The following is a 19782-nucleotide window of genomic DNA, read 5'->3' on the forward strand; positions in this document are numbered from 1 at the left end:
ACCTTCTAAATACTCACCTTCTTCATCTGTATATCTTCTTCCGGAAAAAAACCTGAGGAAAGGAAATATACCTCATTATTCCGGATGCCGAAAAAGACGTCCTGAACTTGCTGGTGGACGTCCTCGTCTCCTCCAACCGACAGGCTCTGGTGGGCGAGTGGGTGGGGGACGGAGCCAGGACCGGACTTCTGAGCACGCTTGTGTGCCAGGATCATGGCTCTGCTGAGGGCTCTATGAGGATACGGGGTGGCAGTACACGCCGTACTCATAGTCCATAATGTGGGATTACAGGTGTGACTGTTCACCCTGTATCCCTCCAGAAAACCTGAAAGAAAAACGACGCACATTGAGGTAGATAAGGGTCTAATGAAAGACCCGTGTCCACCTCCTACTGACACTAAGCTAAACTGAATATCCTACTTCCTGTCGGTAGGGTGTATACTGCAGAGGAGGAGCTAACTTTTTTTATTTGCATAGTGTCAGCCTCCTAGTGGCAGCAGCATACACCCATGGTTCCTGTGTCCCCCAATGAAAGGCGATAGAGAAAATGTTCAAACAGAGTCCCGCCGCTTGGTGCCTCATGGCGGGGCCATTCATTTAAATACACTTTTCCACCTCCCCCTTATTTGACTGAACGCTCTGGCTTCATAGATCCAGAGAAGGGGAGAGATAGATGGAAAACAAGCAGGTGGGAAGATGTATATAAATGATTGGCCTCACCATTAAGCCCCAAGTGCCTGTACTTGTAGTTGGGTTGAACAGTCATTCTGTGCGGACAGAGTCCCTTGAATCTTTTCAGGAGGTACATATCCACAATCCAAGATGTGGTTTAAATATTGAATACATTCCCACCCATTGTATTTCTCTCTTGTTCAAATGCTCACAATTCTCAATACTTAATTTGTGTGCTAAATTGTTTTTTGTAATAGCATTGACCTTTTTTTTTTTTTTTTTTTACCCCACTAACCAAGAGTAGGTCTCCAATGCATTTACATCTCAATAATAATTTTTCTCTTACCAGGCCTGGACTGCAAGGCCACTCACAAGCTGTAGCCCAATAGTGATCATGCATGTGCAAGAAGCATTATGTCACATGTAATAATGTCAGTGCAGATTCTGATTATGTGCAAGAGAGTCGGGTGGGCACATTTTTTATCACTATTCTTACAATAGTCATTGAGCCACTGCAAAGGTTTCCATTCTTAGCTTTACTTTGAGCTAAAATTTTCAGATAAAATTAACAACAGTCTAAGAGCAGGCAAAGTGTCCAATCTTATAAAGATGGTTTTATTCTTTCAGCACAAACAGCTTTAAATACATAGTCCCACATAAGTAAGAAAACATTGGTTTCATGTAAGATATATCAAAGTTTTCATGGGCAGGTTGCTTTAATGGCACAATAAAAAAAAAGCAAAAAAATGAAATGTTTTCTGATAATAAGACAAGAGAAGAGTACGCTACAGCCTAAAACCAACAGGTAATTTACCCACATTCTAAAAATACTACATTATCCGATTAGGCACGGCACTTTACGAATCGGTCTTCTCCTTCCTATATTTCCCACGGAGAGATCCTTCATTTCAGGTAGCACCATTTGAAGCGTCATCTATGTAACTACCACGTAACGTAAAGCTTTTCACCCATTCGCTGTCGGAGGGCCACAGGACGCGCTATCCTGCCACGCGTTTCGGGCCCGCGTTAGCTGTAAGGGCTAAGGTAGTGTTGAACGAACACTACGCTGTTCAGACACTGGATGATTTCACAGCACAGTATATAAGTAAGGCTTTATAGATTGATAGTGTTACAATACGCAGAGCAATGCTTTAGACTGAGAAGATACGGTCTCATGAGATGGTTGTGAAATGCATTTATTTTTTTTCCTTTCTCCATGGATTATACAGATCCTTGGGTAATGACGACATGCTGCGTTACAAACTTTAGCTTATTGGGTATGTCACAGTCCAGTCTCTTTTTAACTCTCTCTTATGGAGGCGTCGGGCTCTAGAAGCTGCTGTTTCTTTAGACAAACCATCTTGATTCTCTCCCGTATGTGTTCTGCGGCGGAGGCCATGTCACTGGGACTGCCAAAATATTGCTCAGTTCTGTAAGAGAAGGAAAAGAAGTCTCATTATTAGGGTATTACTAGTGCTCGTTACTCGAGTTTGCCGAGGGTGCTTGGGTATGCACGGAGTAGGGCGGGTGTTCGGGTCTCCGTGGCTGCATGTTTTGCCGCCTTTAGACAGCCATAAATCGTCCAGGGATTGGATGATGAACATGGACAATCCACGCATGTGTTGTGGCTAACAACTGCGAAATATGTGGCCACGGGGACTCGAACATGTCACTCGAGCACCTGTGTACTTGGCTGGATGACTAGTCACAATTAAATACTTTTCTCTAGCAATAGAGACCTCCAATATCACGGGAGGGACATAAACTAAAGAATAAACTCAACATTTAATATGTGCACAGCCAAGGCGAAATGTAACAATCCAGAAGTGGCCACCGTAAACTCTTGGATGTAGTACTCGCGTGTCCAGCGGACAAATGCGGAATGTTCTGTAGGTCATAAAGGGTTTGTTTTGCAACTTAAAGATGGATAGGTGACAAATGTCCGATTACTTGGACTCTTAAGGTACCGTCACACATAGCGACGCTGCAGCGATACCGACAACGATCCGGATCGCTGCAGCGTCGCTGTTTGGTCGCTGGAGAGCTGTCACACAGACAGCTCTCCAGCGACCAACGATCCCGAGGTCCCCGGTAACCAGGGTAAACATCGGGTAACTAAGCGCAGGGCCGCGCTTAGTAACCCGATGTTTACCCTGGTTACCATTCTAAAAAGTAAAAAAACAAACGCTACATACTTACCTTCCGCTGTCTGTCCTCGGCGCTCTGCTTCTCTGGTCTGGCTGTGAGCGCCGGGCAGCCAGAAAGCAGAGCGGTGATGTCACCGCTCTGCTTTCCGGCTGACCGACGCTCACAGCCAGAGCAGGAGGAGTGCAGAGCACAGCGCTGGAGGACAGAGAGCGGTAGGTAAGTATGTAGTGTTTGTTTTTTTACTTTTAGGATGGTAACCAGGGTAAACATCGGGTTACTAAGCGCGGCCCTGCGCTTAGTTACCCGATGTTTACCCTGGTTACCAGCAAAGACATCGCTGAATCGGTGTCACACACGCCGATTCAGCGATGTCTACGGGGAGTCCAGCGACGAAATAAAGTTCTGGACTTTCTTCCCCGACCAGCGATCTCCCAGCAGGGGCCTGATCGCTGCTGCCTGTCACACTGGACGATATCGCTAGCGAGGACGCTGCAACGTCACGGATCGCTAGCGATATCGTCTAGTGTGACAGTACCTTTAAGGTACCTTCACACATAACGATATTGTTAACGATATCGTTGCTATTTGTGACGTAGCAACGATATCGTTAATGAAATCGTTATGTGTGACAGCGACCAACGATCAGGCCCCTGCTGGGAGATCGTTGGTCGCTGAGGAAAGTCCAGAACTTTATTTCGTCGCTGGACTCCCCCTGGAGACATCGCTGGATCGGCGTGTGTGACACCGATCCAGCGATGTCTTCACTGGTAACCAGGGTAAACATCGGGTAACTAAGCGCAGGGCCGCGCTTAGTAACCCGATGTTTACCCTGGTTACCATGCTAAAAGTAAAAAAAAACAAACACTACATACTTACCTACCGCTGTCTGTCCTCCAGCGCTGCGCTCTGCACTCCTCCTGTACTGGCTGTGAGCCGGAAAGCAGAGCGGTGACGTCACCGCTCTGCTTTCCGGCTCCCAGACAGTACAAGAGGAGAGCAGAGAAGCAGAGCGCAGCGCTGGAGGACAGACAGCTGTAGGTAAGTATCTAGTGTTTTTTTTTTTTTACTTTTAGCATGGTAACCAGGGTAAACATCGGGTTACTAAGCGCGGCCCTGCGCTTAGTTACCCGATGTTTACCCTGGTTACCGGCATCGTTGGTCGCTGGAGAGCGGTCTGTGTGACCGCTCTCCAGCGACCAAACAGCGACGCTGCAGCGATCCGGATCGTTGTCGGTATCGCTGCAGCGTCGCTAAATGTGAAGGGGCCTTTACTGCCCAAGCCCCCCATGTTCCTCCTTACTGCATTCTAGTGTTTGCACTGCTACTTCAGTCACCGTTTATGGGGTTGATAGAAATGTCTAAGGGACCTCCCTCTGAGTCATTGCAGCCCTCACCAATGGAGCCCCCACAAGCAGACACTTATCTATTGTTGTGGTAAAACCTCTATAAACGAGAGAGAAGGTCTACTTTTCTTATAGGGGTATTCTCAACTCTGGAAGTTATCCTCTATGCATAATATAAGAGACCGCCACTGATCCCCAGAACCAAGGCTATGAAGAGTCCTGTGTGAATGGAGCAGTGGTCAATCATGTGCACCTCCCACTCCATTCATTCTATTTATTCTTAATGTGACGGCTGAAGCTCAGCTGGTTTTCACCACTCCCATAAGAATGAATGGCAGTGCGCTTGATCGACCACAGCTCCATTCACACAGCGTTCCTCAGGGCCCCCCTGATTTTCAGGACTGGTGGGGGTCCCAGCAGTTGGGAAGTTATTCCCCATCCCGTGGGTTTACTTGTTAAACCTCCTGGGTGACATTGCGTCAGGCATAGCAAATATTGGTTCTCCGTGCCGCCCCCATGTCACAGACAGAAGGACCAAGACCTAGGGCAAGTGCTAGTACTTCAACAAACAGCTCCACATATCACACTTTCCTGGACCTTCCAGAATATGATATATGGAAAACAGTAATATTTGGGTTCACATTTTTATATCTTTTAAGCCTTAAAGGGTTCAAGGTTGACCAAAATCAGGTTAGAAATAATAAATGGTCTAAAATGGTAAAAGAATTATTACTTTGTTCTCAATTTTCTGTAGTGGGCATCTAACCATGTGACCGCTGCAGTCAATCATTAACCTCAGCAGTCTCATACTTTCCACCCTGCTGAGGTCAGTGATTGATTGCGTCCATCAGGTGATCAGATGATCACTGCGGGGAAGTAAAGACCGGTGGGTAGCACAGGGGTTGTGGTGCTCTATCGGCAGGGAATTTATCATATAAAGTACAGTCTGTTATTTTGTAACATTTAAGCTGTGTGCACACGTTGCGTTTTTTTCACTATAAAACATCATACATCCCATCGTTTAGAATGAATTCCGCAATTTTTGTGCCCATGATGCGTTTTTTTCTGCGAAAATTGGGCTCTAGGGAGAACAATGCAAATATATATATATATATATAAAAAAAAAAAATTACATATATCCATACATTAGTAAAATGAATTTCTGTAACATGTTCGCATTCTGCACCAACTGATGGACATGGTAATTAGAAAACTCAGAGAGCCAAACACATGGAAATAGTGGCGCCTTTGTATCAAATAACTGTGAACTTAAGGCTATGTGCACACGTTCAAGAATGTCTGACGAATTTTCCTGAACAAAACCAGACTTTTTCTGCAGGAAATCCGCATGCATTTTTATCGCTTTTTTTTTTGCGGATTTTTCACGTTTTTTTCAGGAGCTTCCCAATGCAATAATATAGCGCCAAAACGTGAAAAATCTACAAAATTAATGGACATGCTGCGTTTTTTACCGCGATGCATTTTTTTTTGTGGAAAAAAACGCAGCATGTGCACAAAGATAGCTGAATGCATTGAAATGATGGGATGCTTAATGTAAGCTTTTTTTAGTGGAAAACGGCCGAAAAAAATCCTGAACATTTGCACATAGCCTCACTCTGTTCTCGTACAAAGGACGCCCTACAGCTGCCGAGCTCCTCGTACTGTGATCCGCAGGGATGAAAGTCCTTTATTATTATTATGCCTGCATTCAAAATGCTAAAATGCTCTTGCGCAGCAGACATTTATAGATCCCATTAGCTTCGGCTTATGATGGATTCATGCAGTTTTCATGTATACAATGTGCAAGAAATATCTGAAATTAGGAAATGGAAGCGATCTGCCCTTCACACAACAATACCCTTTTATGAGTTTCCATATATTGTTGTATTTGGTGATGAAGACGGTGTTCAAATATTCAAGACTTAAACTTACTTAAAGGGGTTGTCCCCTTTACAATTGATAACCTATCCACAGACGTTTGGGGAAATACAGGGGGCCCCCGAGAGCAACGATAAGTAATATCTTTCACTATGGGCTTTGATTTATGAGCTTTACACAAGCAGTACATTAATTTCAATTACTCCAGTGTAATGCTTCATCTCTCCAGTGGTGGCGCTGTAGTAGATTGAAACACTTCTTACAGGGTTTCTCTCCTGATGATTTTTTTTTCAAGGTAAAATAATCCAGACTGCAACATGGTTCTAACAAAACTATGAGATTCCATTAATGTCAATGAGAAACCCTCATTTTTCGGTAAAAAAAAAAAAATGCGAGAAGACTTAACCCCTTCCCGACCCATGACGCCACGTAGGCGTCATGAAAGTCGGTGCCATTCCGACCCATGACGCCTATGCGGCGTCATGGAAAGATCGCGTCCCTGCAGGCCGGGTGAAAGGGTTAACTCCCATTTCACCCGATCTGCAGGGACAGGGGGAGTGGTAGTTTAGCCCAGGGGGGGTGGCTTCACCCCCTCGTGGCTACGATCGCTCTGATTGGCTGTTGAAAGTGAAACTGCCAATCAGAGCGATTTGTAATATTTCACCCATTATAACGGGTGAAATATTACAATCCAGCCATGGCCGATGCTGAAATATCATCGGCCATGGCTGGAAATACTAGTGTGCCCCCACCCCACCCCTCCGATCGCCCCCCCACCCCCCCGATCTGGCCGGTACACTGCTCCGGCTCCCCTCCGTCCTGTGCTCCGCTCCCCCCCGTGCTCGTGTCCGCTCCCCCCGTGCTCCAATCACCCCCCCGTGCTCCAATCACCCCCCCTGCACTCCGATCCACCCCCCCGTGCTCCGTTCCACCCCCCCGTGCTCCATTCCAGCCCCCCCGTGCTCCGTTCCACGCCCCCCGCGCTCCGTTCCACCCCTCCCGCGCTCCGATTCCCCCCCCCGTGCTCCGATCCCCCCCCCGTGGTCCTCCCCCACCCTATCATACTTACCGATCCAGCCGTGGTCCCGTCCGTCTTCTCCCGGGCGCCGCCATCTTCCAAAATGGCGGGCGCATGCGCAGTGCGCCCGCCGAATCTGCCGGCCGGCAGATTCGTTCCAAAGTGCATTTTGATCACTGAGATAGATTATATCTCAGTGATCAAAATAAAAAAAATAATAAATGACCCCCCCCCTTTGTCACCCCCATAGGTAGGGACAATAAAAAAATAAAGAAATTTTTTTTTTCCACTAATGTTAGAATAGGGTTAGGGTTAGGGGTAGGGTTAGGGCTAGGGTTAGGGCTAGGGGTAGGGTTAGGGCTAGGGGTAGGGTTAGGGTTAGGGTTAGGGCTAGGGTTTCGGTATGTGCACACGTATTCTGGTCCTCTGCAGATTTTTCCGCTGCGGATTTGATAAATCCGCAGTGCTAAACCGCTGCGGATTTATGGCGGATTTACCGCGGTTTTTCTGCGCATTTCACTGCGGTTTTACAACTGCGATTTTCTATTTGAGCAGTTGTAAAACCGCTGCGGAATCCGCACAAAGAAGTGACATGCTGCGGAATGTAAACCGCTGCGTTTCCGTGCAGTTTTTCCGCAGCATGGGCACAGCGATTTTTGTTTCCCGTAGGTTTACATTGAACTGTAAACTCATGGGAAACTGCTGCGGATCCGCAGCGTTTTCCGCAGCGTGTGCACATACCTTTAGAATTAGGCTATGTGCACACGGTGCGGATTTGGCTGCGGATTCGCAGCAGTGTTCCATCAGGTTTACAGTACCATGTAAACATATGGAAAACCAAATCCGCTGTGCCCATGGTGCGGAAAATACCACGCGGAAACGCTGCGTTGTATTTTCCGCAGCATGTCAATTCTTTGTGCGGATTCCGCAGCGTTTTACACCTGTTCCTCAATAGGAATCCGCAGGTGAAATCCGCACAAAAAACACTGGAAATCCGCGGAAAATCCGCAGGTAAAACGCAGTGCCTTTTACCCGCGGATTTTTCAAAAATGGTGCGAAAATATCTCACACGAATCCGCAACGTGGGCACATAGCCTTAGGGTTAGGGTTGGAATTAGGGTTGTGGTTATGGTTAGGGGTGTGTTGGGGTTAGGGTTGTGGTTAGGGGTGTGTTGCGGTTAGGGTTGTGTTTAGGGTTATGGCTACAGTTGGGATTAGGGTTAGGGGTGTGTTGGGGTTAGTGTTGGAGGTAGAATTGAGGGGTTACCACTGTTTAGGCACATCAGGGGTCTCCAAACGCAACATGGCGCCACCATTGATTCCAGCCAATCTCGTATTCAAAAAGTCAAATGGTGCTCCCTCACTTCCGAGCCCTGACGTGTGCCCAAACAGTGGTTTACCCCCACATATGGGGTACCAGCATACTCAGGACAAACTGCGCAACAATTACTGGGGTCCAATTTCTCCTGTTACCCTTGTGAATCAAAAAAAATGCTTGCTAAAACATAATTTTTGAGGAAAGAAAAATGATTTTTTATTTTCACGGCTCTGCGTTGTAAACGTCCGTGAAGCACTTGGGGGTTCAAAGTGCTCACCACATATCTAGATAAGTTCCTTGGGGGGTCTAATTTCTAAAATGGGGTCACTTGTGGGGGTTTCTACTGTTTAGGCACACCAGGGGCTCTGCAAACGCAACGTGACACCCGCAGACCATTCCATCAAAGTCTGCATTTCAAAACGTCACTACTTCAATTCCAAGCCCCGGCATGTGCCCAAACAGTAGTTTACCCCCACATATGGGGTATCACCATACTCAGGAGAAACTGGACAACAAATATTGGGGTCAAATTTCTCCTGTTACCCTTGGGAAAATTAAAAAATTCTGGGCTAAATAATTATTTTTGAGGAAAGAAAACGTATTTATTATTTTCACGGCTCTGCATTATAAACTTCTATGAAGCGCTTGGGGGTTCAAAGTGCTCACCACACATCTAGATAAGTTCCTTTCGGGGTCTAGTTTCCAAAATGCGGTCACTTGTGGGGGGTTTCTACTGGTAAGCCACATCAGGGGCTCTGCAAACGCAACGTGACGCCCACAGAGCATTCCATCAAAGTCTGCATTTCAAAACGTCACTACTTCACTTCCGAGCCTCGGCATGTGCCCAAACAGTGGTTTACCCCCACATATGGGGTATCAGCGTACTCAGGAGAAACTGGACAACAACTTTTGGGGTCCAGTTTCTTCTGTAACCCTTGGGAAAATAAAAAATTCTGGGCTAAATAATTATTTTTGAGGAAAGAAAATGTATTTATTATTTTCACGGCTCTGCATTATAAACTTCTATGAAGCACTTGGGGGTTCAAAGTGCTCACCACACATCTAGATAAGTTCCTTTGGGGGTCTAGTTTCCAAAATGGGGTCACTTGTGGGGGGTTTCTACTGTTAAGCCACATCAGGGGCTCTGCAAACGCAACGTGACGCCCACAGAGCATTCCATCAAAGTCTGCATTTCAAAACGTCACTACTTCACTTCCGAGCCCCGGCATGTGCCCAAACAGTGATTTACCCCCACATATGGGGTATCAGCGTACTCAGGAGAAACTGGACAACAACTTTTGGGGTCAAATTTCTCCTGTTACCCTTGGGAAAATAAAAAATTGCAGGCTAAAAGATCATTTTTGAGAAAATAATTTTTTTTTTTTTTTCATGGCTCTGCGTTATAAACTTCTGTGAAGCACTTGGGGGTTCAAAGTCCTCACCACACATCTAGATTAGTTCCTTTGGGGGTCTAGTTTCCAAAATGGTGTCATTTCTGGGGGATCTCCAATGTTTAGGCACACAGGGGCTCTCCAAACGTGACATGGTGTCCGCTAATGATTGGAGATAATTTTCCATTTAAAAAGCCAAATGGCGTGCCATCCCTTCCGAGCCCTGCCGTGCGCCCAAACAGTGGTTTACCCCCACATATTGGGTATCTGCGTACTCAGGACAAACAGGACAACAATATTTGGGGTCCAATTTCTCCTATTATCCTTGGCAAAATAGGAAATTCCAGGCTAAAAAATCATTTTTGAGGAAAGAAAAATTATTTTTTATTTTCATGGCTCTGCGTTATAAACTTCTGTGAAGCACCTGGGGGTTTAAAGTGCTCAATATGCATCTAGATAAGTTCCTTGGGGGGTCTAGTTTCCAAAATGGGGTCACTTGTGGGGGAGCTCCAATGTTTAGGCACACAGGGGCTCTCCAAACGCGACATGGTGTCCGCTAACAATTGGAGCTAATTTTCCATTCAAAAAGTCAAATGGCGCGCCTTCCCTTCCGAGCCCTGCCGAGTGCCCAAACAGTGGTTTACCCCCACATATGAGGTATCGACGTACTCGGGAGAAATTGCCCAACAAATTTTATGATCCATTTTACCCTACTGCCCATGTGAAAATGAAAAAATTGAGGCGAAAAGAATTTTTTTGTGAAAAAAAAGTACTTTTTCATTTTTACAGATCAATTTGTGAAGCACCTGAGGGTTTAAAGTGCTCACTAGGCATCTAAATAAGTTCCTTGGGGGGTCTAGTTTCCAAAATGGGGTCACTTGTGGGGGAGCGCCAATGTTTAGGCACACAGGAGCTCTCCAAACGCGACATGGTGTCCGCTAACGATGGAAATAATTTTTCATTCAAAAAGTCAAATGGCGCGCCTTCCCTTCCGAGCCTTACCATGTGCCCAAACAGTGGTTTACCCCCACATGTGAGGTATTGGTGTACTCAGGAGAAATTGCCCAACACATTTTAGGATCCATTTTATCCTGTTGCCCATGTGAAAATGAAAAAATTGAGGCTAAAAGAATTTTTTTGTGAAAAAAAAGCACTTTTTCATTTTTACGGATTAATTTGTGAAGCACCTGGGGGTTCAAAGTGCTCACTATGCATCTAGATAAGTTCCTTGGGGCGTCTAGTTTCCAAAATGGGGTCACTTGTGGGGGAGCTCCAATTTTTAGGCACACGGGAGCTCTCCAAACGTGACATGGTGTCCGCTAAAGAGTGGAGCCAATTTTTGATTCAAAAAGTCAAATGGCGCTCCTTCCCTTCCAAGCCCTGCCGTGCGCCCAAACAGTGGTTTACCCCCACATATGAGGTATCAGCATACTCAGGACAAATTGGACAACAACTTTCGTGGTTCAGTTTCTCCTTTTACCATTGGGAAAATAAAAAAATTGTTGCTAAAAGATAATTTTTGTGACTAAAAAGTTAAATGTTCATTTTTTCCTTCCATGTTGCTTCTGCTGCTGTGAAGCACCTGAAGGGTTAATAAACTTCTTGAATGTGGTTTTGAGTACCTTGAGGGGTGCAGTTTTTAGAATGGTGTCACTTTTGGGTATTTTCAGCCATATAGACCCCTCAAACTGACTTCAAATGTGAGGTGGTCCCTAAAAAAAATGGTTTTGTAAATTTCGTTGTAAAAATGACAAATCGCTGGTCAAATTTTAACCCTTATAACTTCCTAACAAAAAAAAATTTTGTTTCCAAAATTGTGCTGATGTAAAGTAAACATGTGGGAAATGTTATTTATTAACTATTTTGTGTCACATATCTCTCTGGTTTAACAGAATAAAAATTCAAAATGTGAAAATTGCGAAATTTTCGCCAAATTTCCGTTTTTATCACAAATAAACGCAGAATTTATTGACCTAAATTTACCACTAACATGAAGCCCAATATGTCACGAAAAAACAATCTCAGAACCGCTAGGATCCGTTGAAGCGTTCCTGAGTTATTACCTCATAAAGGGACACTGGTCAGAATTGCAAAAAACGGCAAGGTCTTTAAGGTCAAAATAGGCTGGGTCATGAAGGGGTTAATATTGTGAACGGAATTGAAAATAGAAAAATTAACTTTTTCCATTTTGACCAAAAATCAAAACTCAGAAGAGCAGACGAGAGGATCACACCGTACAGAGATATGACCTACCCGTCAGGGTAAATTACAGGCACGGTCAGTCTGTCCAGCAGAGATTTCCCAACGCCTTCAACTTCCTCAAACTGTTCGAAATCCAGCACGGATTCAGGAAGGTCCGGGCTTTCTTGTAAAATCTGCAAAGCATGGTAACATGTACAGTAGATCCGTTACACTGATGTTGTAGAATAGAAATAAGCTCTGAAATTAATAAAACCCATTTGTTAGAACAAAGCTGCTGCAGTGATCAGCGGATCGCGGCGGGTTCAGCTTCTCTACGCTCCGTGCATTTATCCTGCAGTGGCCTCTAGAGGGGAAATGGAGTATTGCACAGAAGGAAATTCAATATTTAACGGTGCTTGGGCTACAAAACCTTTCTGATCCTTGCTTTTAGAATCATGTACATCAGCTGGGGGGGAAATAGCTGCAGCTTAAATGAAGGATTAACCCAAATCAATTGCAAATGCTTTAAAAAAAAAAAGGGAAAAAAAAAACAACACACAAAAAAAACAAACCAAAAAACAATTCATTAGAAACTGAAAGCGAGCTGCATGGTCCTGATGGAGCAATACAGAAAGTTCCAGTGACCTTTAGATGAATAGGACTTCGCGGCGCGGGTCATATGTAAATGGGTCTAACCTTTTCCGCGTTCGAGTGAAAAGCAAGAGCCATTTCCAGCCGGTGAACCCGCTCTTCTGAGGTTATCATAAACTGTTTCCACACTCTGTTTAGTTTGGGAAGCGTGTCCCCCGATGACCTCGACGTACATCTCAGGGACTGACATAATACGACTGTGGCTTGGAGTAACTGGCGGCCATAATCGTATGTGCTCTGCAGGAAAGAAGAAGGCGGCAGGGAACAAAGCAATTACTTGTCATCGTGGCTGCACTAAAAGGGTCGAAGAATCTGCCAGGCTATACGCCCGGCTTCTGGGGTCCGGCTCCGAGAAGACAAAGCACATTATTAATACTTTCAGGACTTGGTATTTAGGACACAGTTTCTTTACTGAACACATTTCTATTAAAAGCAAAGAAAATGAAAAAGGGGTTTCTGGGATTTAATAAAGCAGTAGAGAATGCTTTAAGCTAAAGGGACACCCATTGGATGAGCCACCACTCCGGCACTACGCTGATGACGCCCCGCCCATCATTCACATGACCGCTGCAGCCAATCACTAGCCTCAGTCGTTGTGTTTTGAACATCCAAATGTCACTACGGAGGTCAATGACTGTATGCAGCAATCTCGTTCAGTGGGGATGGGTCATTTCTTTTTTTTCTTATGTTATATCTTTCGCTAGTCTTGACGAAGTTACGAAAATCCCCTCAAAAAGTCTACACGAAAAGTTTCTTGGTTACAAGTGACAAGCAGTCGCCGCCACTACAGATCTGATGGATATGTTGTCAACCAGATGTCACAGACACATATAAGATGTCTGAATAGAAGTTGTATGGCTCTGTTCACACTGGTGTCATGGCTGTGGTTTATATCAGAGCCATAACTTCTATGCCGATCATCGTATGGAACATGACAGACCCCCCTAATGTATAATGGTGTAATAGTGATATACAGGAAACTCTGATGAAAAGCCAATAATGCCAGTGTGAACAGAGCCTATCATTGTGAAAACATTAAGGGGGGGGGGGGGGAGGGGGAAGAGAGCCAGCTGTTGGCCAAACGAATGTTCACGCGAAGCTACACTAGATGGACAAAAGTGACCCTTTCAATACCCGAAATCTGTTTTTAGATTCAGTACCATGGTTTCTTGGCATGAGTTTCTATAGCAGAAAAGCTGTGTACAAGCTTTACATCACCAAGCACAATGCCAAGTGTAGGATGTAGCGGAATAAAGCCATCACCTGCCTGGTGCAGTGGAAACACGTTCTGCAAAGTAGCGAATCACACTTCTGGGTTTGACTAATGCCAGGAGAATGTTACCTGCCTAAAAGCCAAGTTCCAGCAGGGATGTTTGGTGGAAGGTGGATAATATCGGGGTGTTTTCAGAGGTCGGCCTCTGTCCTTTAGTCCCAGTAAAGGTAAATCTTAATACTTCAGCATACAAGACATTTTGGATAATTATGGCTTCCCGTTTTGTGGGAACACTTTGGAATAGGCCCTTTTCTGTTCTCAATGACTCTGCCCTAGTGCGCAAACTAATGTCTATAAAGAAATGGATGGGTGAATTTTGTGCTTAAGAACACGACCAGTCACAGAGCCCTGAACTCAACCACATTGAAGATCTTTGGGATTAATGAAAATGTAGCTTGTGAGCCCATCCCGCTCATCCATCAGTGTCTGACCTCTTCTGCATGAATGGGCAAAGATTTCCACTGACCCCCTGCAAAATCTTGTAGAAACCCTTCCCCGCAGATTAGGAGATGTTGAAAGTGCAAAGGGACCAACTCCAAATTAATGTGTATGGCTTTAGAATGGAAGGTCATAAAAGCTCCGGTCGGTGTAATGTTTAGGGGTGCCAATAGTGTATAGCAGAGGTGTCAAACTGCATTCCTCGAGGGCTGCAAACAGGTCATGTTTTCAGGATTTCCTTATACTGCACAGGTGATAATTTAATCACCAACTCATTATTTGTGTAGGTGATTAAATTATCACCTGTGCAGTACAAGGAAATCCTGAAAACATGACCTGTTTGCAGCCCTCGAAGAATGCAGTTTGACAGCCCTGGTGTATAGTGTCCATATAGTGTATGCAGAGTGTATGGACAGGCATTTAGCTTGAGAGATTTTAGCGCGGAGTACAATGTACAAAAATGTTAATTTACAGTATATCAAAATGAAGATTAACACATCTTACCTGAGCAACATCTACAAATTTTCTATGTTTTTCTATCAGAATTTTGGTCTCTTGACTCTCGTCTCCCAACCTGACGTGTGTCTTTAGCAAGGCATCGAGTAATTCATTCAACCAGTCTACGGCCTGCAGAACAGCAAGGGGGAAAAACAGAGTTAAAAAGATCAAAAAGCATCCAAAGGAACGGGGCATGTGGACCATGAACGGACAATGTGACATAAGAGATGGATGCATTGCTACATAGTTAGAAATCTGAGTCTAGGTCATAAAAAGTGTGCCTCAGGGAGTAGAGGGCATGTCTCAGTGGGCACCAACAAGGTGTCCACGCTGTGCTAAGTAACGGCCCCCATACATATTAGATATAACCACTGATTTACTTGGGACCAGCAGATCGTGTGATGTGTGTGAGGACTTCCCAACTTTTCCCCAAAAGACAATGTCAGAAGAAAGAAGGTTCAAGCAGTTGGCATTTTTAACAGTTGATCCTTTTATTTTCAGGGGCGGTAAGCTGCTGCCAGAAGAGCCTGAGGTAAACTTTCTCCTCTCTCCCCGTGAAAAACACAAGCACGCGCTGCGGAGGTAAGAGCTCATGTGTTTTGGAAAGACCGCAGTCTTCCAAATGAATGTTGAGCTGACATCTCATTTCTATGGCCAGCTGTAGGGGAACATGAGCAAGTAACAAGGAGAAACGTTGATCAAGGCAACGACCCCAGTGGGTGCCAAGGTAGAGCGAGATCTTTTACCTTCACTGCACTGGTGAGCCACGGGAATTACACAGGATTAGTTGTGTTTTTTTTGGGGGGACAGGCACCTACTATATAACCCGTAGAGAAAAGCGGTTACCATATTTTCCGAACTATAAGACAAACCGGACCATAAGACGCACCCCAAATTTTCAGAATGAAAATAGGGAAAACAAAATTAATGTGTCAAATGGGGGTCCGTCTTACAGTCCAAATTCAGCTTACGGGGGGGGGAAATTGGCAGCGCTGGCAGAGCGTGGCCCCAGGCTGGTGCGGCAGCCTCCGGGAAATCCCATCCCAGGCTGGGGCGGTGGCGTGGGGTGCTCCGCCGGCATTTTGTGAAAGACCGGAGGCCCCCCCGCACATTCATTGCTGCGATGCAGTGGCCTCCAGGAAAATGGCCGCCGGGGGCAGCGCATAATCAGATTGAGATCTTGGCAATGAGGTCGCGTCTCCCGAGATCTCAATCTGAGCATGCGCCGCCCTCAGCGGCTATTTTCTCGGGTCTCGTCTCCCAAGATCTCGGGATGAGATCTCGTTGCCGAGATCTCAATCTGAGCATGCACCGCACCCGGCGTCCATTTTCCTGGAGGCCACAGCATCGCTTTAATGGATGTGCGGGGGCCTCCGGGCTTTCATAAAATCTCGGCGGAACCCCCCGCACCACAGAGCACCACTGCCGCACCAGCCTGAGAAGGGAGTGTGATCATCGCCCTGCAGCCTTGGACCGGGACCACCACAGAATCGCCTAAGTCCTGCTGCCGCCAGTGTATTTATAAGTATACTCCGACTATAAGATGCACCCCCATTTTCCCCCAAAACGTTTTGGGGAAAAAGTACATCTTATAGTCCAAAAATAGGGTAACTAAAGACAGCAAGTGTGAAAATGATGACAGATACAGATAAGTAGATCTTGTAGATTTAGGACTTACTTGAGCTGCATCTTCTTCACACTTGAACAGTTGGACCATCTGCAGCATTTTTAACCTCCGGACATCCACCATGTCCTCACACCTGAGAAGAGAAGACAAGTAACGTAACCTTGTACGTCTGGTGTATACGGCAGGTGATTGTCGGTTTACAGTGTCCTGCAGATGTGATCTGTATAAAGCATCTCGGTAAGGCTAGGTTCACACTAGCGTTGCGCCGCCCTGCGTCGGAGACGCAACGCGCGACGCACGTAAAAACGCGCGCAAAAACGCGCGCGTTTTGCGACGCGTGCGTCGTTTTTGACGAAAATCGGACGCACAGAAAATGCTACAATGTAGCGTTTTCTTGCGTCCGACGCTAGCGTCGGAAACGACGCACGTGGCGAAAAACGCCACCAAAACAACGCACGCGTCCCCTATGTTAAACATAGGGGCGCGTCGCCGCTGCGTCGCCGGCGCAACAGCGACGCACATTGGCGGAACGCCAATGTGAACGTAGACTAAGCGGCAGGTGAGGAGGAATACATAGTAGCATGTGCGATAAGTGCTGGGTCACACATCTTGTGTGTGCTCAGCCAGATCTTTTCACTCTTTTTGCAGGCAAGTGGTTTCGCAATTTGAAACAGTTGATAAAAGAAAATCTTTCCCAGAGAAAAATAAAAAAAGATTGAACTATTTTTAAGGTTTCCCTTCAGTTCCTTTCTGACCTTGGATAAATCATCTTTTTCAGATGAACCACTGCCTAACAATAAAGCGTAAACTCGACAAGAGAGAGGAAAGTGTCTGGATCGCCTGTTGAGTGTTTCGAGCCATTTAGGAATACGGGATTCATAACCTCACGCGGGCGAGCACAATGCCCGGGGACGATGGAGCCATGCGGATAACTTTCAGCGCCACTTAAGAACCTGTTGTGACTTAGGCAGGGCCGAGGGTGCGCATGAGAATCAGTTGATTTCATCTTGATAAATGTGCTGAAAGCTGAACCGCTCCTGATCAAAATCACAAAGGATTCTGCTCGGTACGACGACGCAAAGGAATTACTCCATCCAGACCTTCATCTTGAAGCTCGGCTGCTCGTCTAAACACTCTTTTTACTTCCATTTTTATTTAAAAGTGTCAATTAAAAGTCAGGATTCATTGACTCCCTTTATAACAGGGGTTCATGGTCAGCATTGCATGAAAAGTAATCGGAACTTTACATATTACATTTCACCAGGAAACATTTTAATATTTCTATGTTAAATGACCCAATGTGGTGTCTAATGACTCATAGTTATTTTTACTCTCGGACTATGCTGCCGATACAGGGGCTTCAATTGACGTCATGGTTTATTGTGTATAGGGTATTTGCCTCTTTATCCCTCTGATAGTAGTAAATGTGTTCCCGCCACCGCCTTTCATTATTATTACAGGGAATCTGCCAGTAGGATCACCCCTACTTAGCCGTCTACCTGGCCATGTAGGTGATAGGAAGCTGAATAAAAGGATACCTCGATATCTGAGATCTGATATCTTATTCCAAAAAATACATATGTTTCTTAACTCCCGGAGCTTTTTTGGGTTTTGCGTTTTCGCTCCCTCTCCTTCCCAGAGCCATAACTTTTTTTATTTTTTCGTCAATTTGGCCATGTGAGGGCTTGTTTTTTGCGGGACGAGTTGTACTTTTGAACGACACCATTGGTTTTACCACGTCATGTACTAGAAAACAGGAAAAAAAATTCCAAGTGCGGTGAAATTACCAAAAAAAGTGCACTCCCACACTTGTTTTTTGTTTGGCTTTTTTGCTAGGTTCACTAAATGCTAAAACTGACCGGTCATTATAATTTTCCTGGACATTACGAGTTCATAGACATCAAACATGTCTAGGTTCGTTTTTAAGTGGCGAAAAAAATTCCAACATTTCCACACAAAAAAAAAAATAAATTGCGCAACCTTCCGATAGCCGTAGCGTCTCTATTTTTCGGGATCTTGGGTTGGGTGAGGGCTTATTTTTTGCTTGCTGGGCTGACGTTTTTAATGATACCATTTTGGTGAGGATACATTCTTTTGATCGCCTGTTATTGCATTTTAATGCAATGTCGCGGTGACCAAAAAACGTAATTCTGGAATTTTCAATTTTTTCTCGCTACACCGTTTAGCGATCAGGTTAATTTTTTTTTTTTTTTATTGATAGATCGGGCGATTCTGAACGCAGCGATACCAAATATGTGTATGTTAGATTTTTTATTTGTTTTATTTTGAAAGGGGGTGATTTTAACTGTTTTTTTTGTCCATATTTTTTATGTTTCTTTTTTTTAAACTTTTGCCATGCTTCAATAGCTTCCATGGGAGGCTAGAAGCTGGCGTAGCCTGATGGGCTCTGCTACATAGGGACAAAGCTCAGATCGCTCCTATGTGGGAGAATTACAGCATTGCTATGAGCGCCGACCACAGGGTGGCGCTCACAGCAATCCCGGCATCAACAACCATAGAGGTCTTCAGAAGAGCTCTGCTTGTTATGCCAACGCACCAATGACCCCCGATCATGTGACAGGGTCACCGGAGTGCGCATTTCCGGCCCGATGGCCGGAAGCACTTGCTAAATGCCACAGTCAGCATTTGACAGCAGCATTTAACTAGTTAATAGGCACAGGCAGATCGCGATTCCACCCGCCGCTATTGCGGGCACATGTCAGCTGCACAAAACAGCTAACATGACCCGGATTTGATGCAGGATTACCGCCGGAGCCCGCATTAAATCAGGGGATCTGCCATCGGACGTCCTATTCCGTCCGATGGCAGAAAGGGATTAAGAGCTGGTAAGATCTATGGGCAGGACATAGACCTCCAGGAGAATCTGCCTCCAGAGCTTATTGTAAATGAAAGGAGACATTACCAGTGTGAGACTTGTAGATCAGGAGAGCAGACTGTTAGCCATTACATGTCTCACACTGGTAACGCTCCTTACATTTACAATAAGTTCTGGAGGCAGATTCTCAGGGAGATCTATGTCCGGCCCATAGATCTTAACGGCTCATTTACATATTAAGAAAAATATGGATTTCTTTGGAATAAGACATCGGATCACATATCACAGTATCACTTTATTCAGCTTTCTATGACCTACATGCCCATATAGACGGCTTAGGAGGGGTGATCCTACTGACAGATCATTTTTAACCCCTTAGTGACAGAGCCAATTTGGTACTTAATGACCAGGCCAATTTTTGCAATTCTGACCACTGTCACTTTATGAGGTTATAACTCTGGAACGCTTCAACGGATCCCGCTGATTCTGAGATTGTTTTTTCGTGACATA

At 45.3% G+C, this 19782-nt stretch overlaps 1 protein-coding gene across 1 annotated transcript in view; it reads right to left on the reverse strand.

Annotated features, from left to right (window-relative positions):
• Window positions 1-1266: 1266 nt before the first annotated feature.
• Window positions 1267-19782, reverse strand: part of SESTD1 (SEC14 and spectrin domain containing 1) — a 166682-nt gene continuing 148166 nt past the window's right edge. The window contains exons 14-18 of the mRNA XM_069733220.1: window positions 16488-16569; window positions 14816-14938; window positions 12646-12837; window positions 12022-12143; window positions 1267-2102 (exon numbers count right to left, since the gene is read on the reverse strand). Coding sequence (XP_069589321.1) covers window positions 1973-2102; window positions 12022-12143; window positions 12646-12837; window positions 14816-14938; window positions 16488-16569 — 649 coding nt within the window. The 3' untranslated portion in view covers window positions 1267-1972. The remainder of the gene's footprint in view (window positions 2103-12021; window positions 12144-12645; window positions 12838-14815; window positions 14939-16487; window positions 16570-19782) is intronic.

The sequence above is a fragment of the Ranitomeya imitator genome, chromosome 7 (genome assembly GCF_032444005.1).
Source record: "Ranitomeya imitator isolate aRanImi1 chromosome 7, aRanImi1.pri, whole genome shotgun sequence".
NCBI lineage: Eukaryota > Metazoa > Chordata > Amphibia > Anura > Dendrobatidae > Ranitomeya > Ranitomeya imitator.